This window comes from Rousettus aegyptiacus, unplaced genomic scaffold, assembly GCF_014176215.1.
Source record: "Rousettus aegyptiacus isolate mRouAeg1 unplaced genomic scaffold, mRouAeg1.p scaffold_m13_p_17, whole genome shotgun sequence".
NCBI classification, from domain to species: Eukaryota; Metazoa; Chordata; class Mammalia; order Chiroptera; family Pteropodidae; genus Rousettus; species Rousettus aegyptiacus.
The window spans coordinates 29,934,993-29,945,714 of NW_023416292.1; the positions used below are offsets into that span (position 1 = coordinate 29,934,993).

Consider the following 10,722-nt stretch of genomic DNA (forward strand, 5'->3'; position numbering starts at 1 on the left):
TGTCCAGGTGGTGAAATTTAAACTTTCTCTCTAACAGAACCGGAACCTTGCGTGCCCGTGAAGATACCAACGCAGTCATTGCTGCAGGATGTGGCAGGACAAGCCAGGAAAGAGAGAGTGAGGTTACCTCACTATTTGCTGAGTTCCAAGCCCAAGTTTCATCCTTTCGCAAAGGTAAAACAGATATGGGGACAAACGTCCCAGAGCTCATTGGCGTTTAATGTAATCCTGGCTCACGGAAGCCACTGTGTACTGCTGTTTGCTCTACGTGCCATCTCACTGAGCGGGCCTTCCGGTCGGCCACACAGAGCTAAACTAAGGCGGCGCTTGGCGGGAGCCGGCTCACACAGGCTCACTGGAGGCGTTTTGAGCCAGCTGCTAAACTACCAGTAGCCTGACAGCCCTGCAGGAGTTTACACCACAGAAATCAGCAGATGCTGCTCATCGAGGTTCTTTTCGGAGAGCTGGTTTACCAGCACGCTGCTGGATCAGGGGATGATTGGCCACCCTTCTCAGGACTCTTAGGATAAAATCCAAGTGACCTAGTATGACTATAAGGCATGTCCTCACTGGCTTCTTGCCTCAACCTGCTCCAAACTCACTATACTTCAGCCGTTGTGGGTTTTTAGGTCTTTAGTTCTTAGTTCTTTAAAAGGACCAACCTCCTTCCTTCCTCAGAGGCTCTATGGTTAAGATTCTGTCTTGGCTTTGTTGGGAAGCCTTCCTCGAGCCCACCATCAAGTTTTGATCTTATCCTGTGGTGCTTTGACAGTACACTGTGTTCATTGCCATCACAGAATTTATTGCAAAGTCTATAACTTATGTGTAGCTTCTCAAACTTCAACATGCACATGAATTACTTAGAGATCTTGTTAAAATACAGACCGTGACTCACTGGGTCTGATGCAAGGCTAAGTGCTCCCTGGGGAGGCCAGCACTGTGGATCTAGGGACCAACAAGGGCATAGGGCATTGGTTCTGGGAGGCGATCACCTGACCAGCAGCATGGGCAACACCTGAGAACTTGTTACAAATTCATATTCATGGGCCCATCCCGGCTTTACTGAGAAATTCTGGGGGCGGAGTCAGCAATTTGCATCTTAATATGTCCTTAGGATGATTCTGATGGGAGCTAAAGTTTGGTAGTCACTGACGCAGAGGACAGAATGCAAACTTCAGCATCAGGCAAACTTGAGTTTGAAACTTTCCTCTGCCACTTACCGCTTGATCGGTCTTTCTCTGAACTTGAGTTTCCCAGTCCTTAAAACAAAGCCTAAAATACGGCGCTGCTGTAGGATTACAGGAGACTGTAAATATTGACCTCTTTCCCTGAGACAAGCATTTATTTTCCTCTGGTGACGGAGCCTTTTTCTCATCTTGAGAACAGGAAGCGGAACCATTTTCTTTTCTTTTACTTTACTGCCTTTTCCTTAATGCAAAGGCGCAAGAGTCTGTTGGAGGAAGAGTGAAGACGTCCTCTGTTGCATCTGCTGCCATGAATAATGTAAATTCGTCCCCTTTCGGATTCCATCTTCTCCCACCATCGGTGAAGTTCGGGGTGCTTAAAGAAGGGCAGACCTACGCGGCCACCGTCAAGCTCAGGAATGTCGGAGTGGACTTCTGCAGGTGAGACCGAAGCGCCAAACGTCTGCTCAGGTCACCTTCCCCTGCCCTGTGACTTGTCTTTGGCTACCTACATCAGTGTTTATTGAACGGCACTGTAATTACACCTTGACTCTTGAATTTTCACATTCATTCATTCAGTTGTTTACTTGCTATTTCATTGATTCATGCATTCATTTATTCTTCGACAAATCAATATTTACCAAGTCTTAACAATCAGTAGGCACTTCTTTGCCTTGACATTAAGCAATGTTCATATTTTGGTAAAAGCAACCCCAGGCCTGATCCACACTAGCAAAAAAGCGACACAAGTGCCACAGCAGCTAACACACAGAACTCGCACGTCTGGTCCTCAACCCGCGCCAACTGCAATGCCGGCCGACATCCGTTTGTCCTTTATGGCCTAAGAGCGCCTTTAATTACTGCATTTCTGCACAATAAAGACAAAAAGGGGGAAAATTAACCCGGATCATTAGGGTCATTTTGGCTCTTCAGATCTGACTTGGAATTGATCACAAATACCTCAACCCGCGGTCTGGACTCCCAGCTGAGAGTCCACTGTGCCTGGCGCTCAGTGTCAAGTAAGAGTCAGTTCTTCGTCTCCCACCAAGACCAATAGAATTTCAGAGCCCGGAGAGACCATTACGAAGAAACAACCCGAGCAGCTGGTTTTCGGGTCTCTTGTGCTAGGGGAGGCCGGGCCCCAGACCTGCCGGGTGCCGACCGGCTCAGCACGGCTTGGCCACGGCTTCCTGTGGGGTTTCGGTCCCTTCCGCGTGTCGGCATCCCGTGCATCTACCAAGACGGCTCCCAACTACACAATCTCCTCTATTTTGACAAACCTAAGCACGATGTGGGGTCCCCCCCCCCATAAACGTGGAATAAATGTTTATTTCAATTGCAGAAGTATCCTCAGGGTAAGTGGCAAGTCTTTCAAGAGTGGGGGTGATTCCAGACTCGGGGTTGGAAATCAGATGGAGCGAGGCTGCAGGAGCGTCCGCTGTAAAAGATCGCTGTCTGGTTGTAGTCGAGGGAAATCCCCCGACTTCAGGGGTCGTGTTTGCTTCCTCAGAAACAACCTGATGAGGGACCCAAGCCACCAGATCCGACATTATTGTTTTCCCAGGTCATCGCCAACAAGTGGAGGAGCAGAAATAGAGAGTCAACCTCAAACATAACACTTGTCCACGCAGATCCCGCTGTCCTGTGTAGAATTTTAGCTTAGAGGATTTCACTCCTCAGCTTGTTAAATTCAGCCCCTGCAGGGCAGACAGCAGAGTTAATGGTGGCAGGGGCGGGGCTGGGGTCAACGCAGAGGCGTTTTAATTTACTCGGGTCTTCAGCCTTCAGGCAGAGCGCACAGCCCGCGAGAAGGGAGCGAGAGCGATGGGCAGCACGTGTGAGCACGGGCTGTTCAGGTTCTCCCACATTTCCTGAGCCTTTTCTGGCTCTCTTCTCCCCAAACGTGCGAATCCCATACCTTGGCGGAGCGAGACCGGCTCCCATGCTCCACCGCTCTCCAGCGGAGCCTTCATTCTGCAGTGTAATGAGCTGGCAGTCGGCGTGTGTGTCCGTGCCCGCGGCCACGCGCTGTGCACGCACCAGCCGGACGTTCCCCGCGCTGCCCAGGCCCGAGCTGCTCGCCGCACCCGGTAACAGCAGCCTGAGAACAGCCGGAAAGGCACTTGCGACATGGGCCTCGCCTCTTCTCCCCATTTAATGTTAAGTGGTTTTTCCAGTGGGGTCGACCTCCCCCGCCCGCCCCGCTCCTGTGGCGTGACTATTAACCCCTTCCTGATTTTGTACCGTTCCGGTTCATCCATCGCTCGTGTTGGTCATTAGGGCATAAATTTATTCTCATCTTTTTGCCTGGTAGGTTTAGGGTGAAGCAGCCCCCACCCAGCACGGGACTGAAAGTGACTTACAAACCTGGGCCCGTAAGTCCTATGTGTCTGTCGTGTGTGTCTGTGTGTGCCCATGTGGGTGTGTGCGTTTCCAGTAAAGCGGGCTTCCAAGTCATTCTGCCCATTCAGTTTAAACCATGCAGAGTCTAATTTTTCTAGAATCATAAGCAAAAAATTCCTGGCATTGGCACAATACGTGGCTTGATATCACTTATTTCATGTATTATCATGAGACTGGTCCTGTATATAAATAGAGTTAAACTTCCAGCTATGGAAATATTTCTAAAGTTCACCTCACTTGGCCCAGTACTACAGTTATGTAGAGTTGTATGAAAAATACTTTTGTAAAAATTAAATATGATTTAAAAGACACTTGGAAAGCTGACTACCTAAAGATATCCTGTAACAAATCCTTCTGCAAAGTGAACAGTCCTTTGGAAAAATAAATATTCTGTTCTCTATATTTTTATGTAAATCTGGTTTGTTCTCCTGGCATTTGCCGGAGAATGTCATTTAGTGACATATTGAGAAATAGGAGTATATTAAATTCACCAGCTGCCTCATTTCTCCAAAGATCTCTGAAAACACAAATTTTTAAAATGTCAACCTGTGCTCTCTTTATGTGATACATTCCCAAAAATGTGGTGTTTAGCATAAAATCTGTATATTGCCGCATACGTTACAGCACGCAGTGCTCACCGAGTCCCGATATCGTACAGCGGCCCCAGGTGTCGTACGTTGACCCAGAGGGGTCGGCGTGGCTGCGTGCGAAGTTGCTGGCTTCTTGTCACGACCGCGCCAGCCCGCAGCTCAGCGACGCGGGTTAACGAGCCCTCTGCACCTTGTTTTCCTTGTCAGGAGAAGAAGGGACATCAGCCGGATAACTTCTTAGCCCTCCTCCGGCTCTAGTAAGTTAGGATCTATAAAACAGTAGCATGCAGGGTGCAGTTCCGGACGGAAGCACATTTGGGGACGAGACCCACTAACTCACGAGTCCCCCTCTGAGACAATTCTTCATTGTACTGTGTCAGGATTTCAGAACCTTCACAACATAAAGCAAAAACGGAAATCAAAGCAAGCTCCTCTCCACTGTCCTGGGAAGCTGGCAGATCTCTTCCATCGAAAGTGGGCGTTATGCCGAAAGCCAGAGTGGCTGTCGGATCAACTTCGATGGGTGCTAAATACCCAGCGTGTGTTCTTTTAAGCCCACTCTATTACTGTTAGGTGTTTTTTTCAGTTTCTTTTTTTTTTTTTTCTTTCTGACGATAGGTTTTGGCTCCTGCAAAAATATAACCTATAGACTTCTCGTATGTAAATCTAACCACCGTTCGGCTTGGTTAGTTGCCAACAGTAACTGAATCTGCTCAAGGCCTGGGCAAACCTGGTGGTGGCGATGCTCCAGCCCCCTCACGGGGGTGGGGGGCTGGCACTCCCCAGCCCTGCTCCGACAGGCGGGCCCGGAGGGCGAAGGGCCTGATTCTCAGAAACGGAGCCGTTGGGGAGCCTCCAGTGTGCACGTGTGCACAGCACACTGTTGAAACATTTGGAACCTTTTCAATTCTATTACTTATAAAACTACATTGAAGGAAAAATTATTTTTACCTAATTGCTTTCCGCGTGGTAGTTTCTGATTTATTTTTTTCCAAATAACTGTTCTCAAGTCTGCTTTTTAACTCACCTCCTGGAGAGGCAGCTTAGGAACATAAACTGCTCTTTCTTTCCTGGCTGGTGCTCTCTTCACAGAGCAGGCGAGAAGCCCGTCTCTTGCTGTGTTTCTTCTTCATTATAGATCAGGTTTCTTCGTGGTTGGTACAGAGCCCTTCGGGTAGCTCCCAGACCGAAGCATTGGGCATTTAAACTAATTCTGTCTCCCTCTACTGGCTTCGGCTAACTACAGTTCCTACAGTAGGAATCCTAGAATCCAGGGGGCGGGGCGGGGCGGGGCAGTTGCAGGATCACCCAGTCTCTCAGATTGTTCCTTCCCTGCAAAGAGGTCTATAGAAGCAGACTCACTACCAACTTCAAACCCTGGCACAATTACAGGCGCTGTAAAAGTTCACCTTCGGTGCCACCCCAGGGCCTGGCAGGTAGTTTCCTGGTGTCTTTTCCTACATAGCAGCATCTTCTCCTCTAACGAGGTATCCGGGGTCCCATTTCCTCAATGGAATTCTAACTAACTTATCTACAAAGTAATTCTCCTAAGCATTGTAACAGCAGTCATTTATTCCTGCCAAACGAGATTCGGGAGTTTACGTAGCTTGCCCTAATTTGTGCTCACACTGAGCCACGTCTGATTCCAAGGCCACATGGTGTCCCACAGGTGGCAGCTGGCTTGCAGGTGGATCTGAAAGTGGAGCTGTTCGCGATGGCGATGGGCGAGGGCCGTGCCAAGGGCTCCACGCGCATTTCCCACAGCATCGAGATCATGACGGAGCACGGCGTCCTGTTCCTGCCCGTGGAAGCGAATATCCTTTACGATTCAATCAGAGTCCTCGCGGGGAGCACCAGAGTCACCTCTGAACAGGGAGAACGTGGAAGTCGAAACTATCTTCTAACCCCCTTGCACCCACATTCTGTAGCTCCGTTAATTGTTTTGAAAGCATAGAGTTAAATTTCTCAGGACAAAGACTGTCTGGAATAGGAGGTACCTTCTAGAGAGGGTGGATGGATGTGCACTGAATTACGCATACATGCCTTCATATTGGTGTCTCTTGTATATGGATATACAGATACCGGGTGCTTATTTTATTCAAGGTGCTGTATGAAATTTTTATCATATATAAAAATGAAATTGGACTCTATATTGAAAGATTTATATAATCTAATAGCTGAAGTAGGTTTCACACTTGATTACTGTTACTTTGTATTCCAACAACATGAATTAGATACTACTTGGTTATAGTTATGTGTCTATTTGATATTTGAGTCTTATAAAATGAAAAAGCTTTTGAAGAAAGGAAACTTAAGGAAGTAAGAGGACGTAGGAATTCAATGCAAAGGTTTCGGGCTCAGATATTGAATCGTGGTTATACAGAACTGGATCTTGGTTGAGGAGTCCAAGCTGGAGAGAGAGTAATTTTAAGCATCATCTGTACAGAAGTGATGAGTGAAGATATGGGAAAGGAGCAAAAATTTGGGGTCTGTTTAGGGAGCAGAAGGAAGAAGAGGAGCCAGCCAGAACAGGTGTTTAGAAAACCATGAAATATCTCAAAAGCCATGGAAAGAATTCCAGGGAAAATACGGACATAGTTGACAGAGGTATAGCTATGTCCAGAATTCAGATTTAAATAACATGGCTAGATATGACTAGGACATTAAATTGCAAAAGATGAAGAATGAGTGGGTATTAAGAAAGCAGAAACACTGAGTATGGATACTCTTAAAAGAAAATGTATTACTAAAGGAAAGAGCAAGAGACTATGGTACTTCGGGAAGGCAACAGAGCAAAGGAAATATTTTCAGTTTAGTGTCGACTTATGTTTGTAGCTGAAGAGAATGGATCAGAGGAGAAACATTAAAAATGTAAATGAGAGAGAGTAATCAAAGCAGCAGTATGCAGGTGACTACAGCAAGGGAACCAAGAACAAAGCTAAAGGGTTGGTTAGTCTTGGCAAGTGTGAGAGTGAAGACGGCTAAAGATCCAGCCATTCTGAGGTGAAGGACAAACTTAGGGAAACTGTGTCAGATGACCTTGATTGCACTAGAAATGCAGTTGAATTCATTTGTTCATTTATTCATTCAAAGATATTAAGGGGCCGCCGATGTGCCGGGCACTGTTCTCGGCCCTGGGGATATATAGCAATGAACAGAGACAAAAACCCCTGCCCTTGCAGTCCAGCGAGAGGATCGACAATACACAAGCAACCAAAACATGGGCCGTAATGGTGATAAGTACGATGCAGAAGAATATAAAGAAGCGGGGTAGAGGTAACGGGAAGGAGCCCTGCAACTTAGAACGGGGCGTCAGGGAAGACGCGGCTGGGAAAAGGAGTGTGTGTGTATGAGTGTGCGTGAGAGAGAGGGAGGGGGGAGAGAGAGGAAAGAAGGCGGCGGGGGGGGGGGGGCTGAGGCAAGCTTCTTGTGTGGTGATAGAGGAAATTAACCGAAGGACCAGTATTAGCCCTCTGGAAATAAACCCGGGTCCTCTTAGGTCCTCTTCATGTAGGCTACTCTGCTGAACGTCCTCCTGCCCATCACAGCCATTAAGTCGTTTTGCACTTATGCTAATAAAATTTCTGTTTCCTTGCTTGTGAAGACCACCTGTCAGTTAGGTACAGAGAAATGGGGAAAGAGATCTTTCACCTGCCTCCAATGTCAGAGCCCATTTCCCAAGGTGGATGCCCCTCTGCACACAACAACAACAACAACAACAGCACGTAATCTGATGCTTTGGGGCCTGGTTCTGGTGATCAGCGGCTCCTATAGAAAAAGGCAGGGACACACGCACTAGGGAGAACAGGAGAAATTCAAAGAAACCGATATCCATCCTTCATCCCCTAAGCCTGAGGATGTAGAATTTGCACTGGACAGAGAAGTACCCAAAAGTGAGCTAATGATGCTAGAGAAGAGGTTTGAATTCTGAAATGTTTTCTCAGTTTGTACGTACAGATCATTTGGTCATGAAAATCACAGTCCTTAACGAGTATTTTACCAGTTTTAACAAGCAGCAGTGGCGAGATCACAAACGACTTTCCCCAGGAAAAGGAATACCCCGTGGTCCAGAGGACGCCCGCCGCCCCTTCCTCAGCTCTCGGACTCTTCACGTCCCAGAAAGTCTCTCCACGTTAGGCCCAGTAAGTTCTCAGTGGGAGTTTGATTGTCAACCATTCAAATTTGAGGCCTTAGATCTCATGCTTATTCTCTTTACAGCCAGAAACTGATGAGCCACCTAGTCTAGTGGAATGAAAATACTGGGTTTTAGTAACTGTAATAGCTACTCCTTTATATACATTGTCATATCTACTCCTCATACTGCCTACAAGATACTTTTCCCCCTACTTTATGTGTCAGGAAACTGAGGCTCAGAGAATCTCAAGAAGACGTGAGACTCTAACCTACCTCAGTGTGATTCTGAAGTTCATCCTTAGCGCTGTTTTCAACATTGAGCTGACTTTCCAAAAAGCAGGAGCATGCCGACCCCACGTGCCCTTCTGACTTACGAATTTACGAGTGAGCCCATGGTTCTCAACCGTATCGGACACAAGACTTCTCACACATTCTTAAAAGCTATTGAGGGCCCCAAAGAGCTTTTGTTTATGTGGGGACCTAAAACAAGACAGTTATTCCCTTGCAGTCCAGGCAGAGGTTGAAGCCACGGTGTGAGACGGCTGGTTCCTGCTGGAGGCCGAGGGAGGACTTGTGCCTCTCTCCTCGCTTCCGGCGGTGGCCAGAATCGAATCCTTGCTGCTACGTCACTCTGGTCCCAGCCTCTGCCTCTGTTGTCCCACGGCCGCCTTCGCCGTGTGTCCTCACGTGGCGTTATTACAAGGGCGACAGTCATTGGATTTGGGGTCTGCCCTAAATTCATGGCCTCATTGTAGATAATACATGTGCAAAGACCCTATTTCCAAATGTCACATTCATGGGGACCTGATGGACATGAACTTTTGGAGGACACTCTTTGACCCAGTGCCCATCTTAATATTGTTTTGAAAATGTTTGACCTTACAGACGCCTCGCCAGGTCTTAGGGACGCCCCAGGGTCTTGGGACCTACTTTGGGAACTATGGAATGAAAGCATTCTTTATCTCAGGTCTGGGCCATGCCTGTCAGAAATCATCCTAAACTGAGAAGTGGTGAAGTTTGCATCTCTAGTTGTATAATTCTGAAAACTTCAGACCAGCTATCAAATAAAAATTCCTAATTCCTGTTGGCACCAATATAGCAAAAGTAATTTCATGACTCTACCTAAGCAGTGTCTTAAGTGGCGTTGCCTTTGTGCCTCTTTGTTCACATCATCAGTTAATGAGATGAAAAGATGTCTACTGTGGTTTTAAAGATAAACATTCTCTGTGCTGTCACCCAGGGCCGACGTAACATTCTAGTCCATTTACGTGTGCACTGCCGTCATCCTATAGCTGTATATTGTGCGTCTCACCCAGGAACGGCAGGCCCGCATTCCGTGTTTACTCTGAGCGCGTCACCGTCACCCTGTGATGTGAGGCTGGGCACCACTGGTGAGGAGTCTGAATCGTAACTAGGTTAGGTGACTTGCTCCACAGAAGCTACGTCAGCCATCTGTTGCTACGTAACGAATGACCCCCAAACTTACTAGCTCAAAGCAACAAACGTTTTTGACCCCATAGTCCGGGCTCAGCTCAGGGAGGTTCTCTGGCACGAGGGCTGGGCTCTCAGCGGACTCGAGCAGGCGTTGGCAGGACGCAGGCCCTCGCTGGCTGCAGATCGCCCTCCGATCCTTGCCATGTGGGCCTCTTAGCAAGTACTGTCACGCACGTCACTTCGTCACGAGGAGTCCTCCCCTTTGAATGTAACACCCACCCGACAAACGCCCTTCGCTCCCCAGATACTGGTAACTTCAGGGCGGCAAAGCCGCAGGGCGGCAGCCCCGTTAAAACGCGCACACGCCTGAAACCTGATTTTGTCTGGAAACCTTCTAAAGCGTTAACAGAAAGTGCTGCCGTTTCTTTACGTCCCGATGAACACCTCCGGGACACACAGGCGTGACGTGGATCCAGCCTTCGTTCGCTCAAGAACTGCAACGCTTCGGGGCTCGAGTGAGGAGCCTCTTGCTGGCGACAGGGACAGCCGCCTAACAACAGCGCCGGCTCTCCAGCACGAGCGGCACCTGGACCCCACCGTGCTGTGTGTTCTTCTGCCTTTTCATGGTCAGACCTCAGGGACGCTGGGCCCAAATGCTCTTTACTCTTATTCTGCCCAAGAAATAACAGCACTGCGTCGCCCACCTCACTTCGGCGACTGCCGTGCTGGGGAACGTAGCAACGGACTTGCGGTCCCAGCCCGCCAGCCACGCACAGGCGGCTCCGAGACCCGCCAGGAGAAGGGACCGCGGCGGCTCAGCACCTACGTGCAAGGGGCAGCGTCACAGCAGGATGCGAGCTACCCGCACGAGCTCAGGGCAGAAAATCCGACCAGACCTGTCCCCAGGAGGTGGAATGAGTCATTTACAATCCCCAAAGATGAAACGCCCAGGCGGATTCTTTTTCTAGATCATTCCC

The 10,722-nt window shown here is 48.5% G+C and overlaps 1 protein-coding gene across 1 annotated transcript in view; it reads left to right on the plus strand.

The window, feature by feature from the left end:
- SPAG17 (sperm associated antigen 17) overlaps window positions 1–8,323 on the plus strand; it is a 128,992-nt gene extending 120,669 nt beyond the window's left edge. Inside the window, exons 44-48 of the mRNA XM_036235029.1 lie at window positions 38–174; window positions 1,441–1,625; window positions 3,499–3,559; window positions 5,847–5,991; window positions 8,178–8,323. Coding sequence (XP_036090922.1) covers window positions 38–174; window positions 1,441–1,625; window positions 3,499–3,559; window positions 5,847–5,991; window positions 8,178–8,314 — 665 coding nt within the window. The 3' untranslated portion in view covers window positions 8,315–8,323. The remainder of the gene's footprint in view (window positions 1–37; window positions 175–1,440; window positions 1,626–3,498; window positions 3,560–5,846; window positions 5,992–8,177) is intronic.
- The last annotated feature ends 2,399 nt before the right edge of the window (window positions 8,324–10,722 follow it).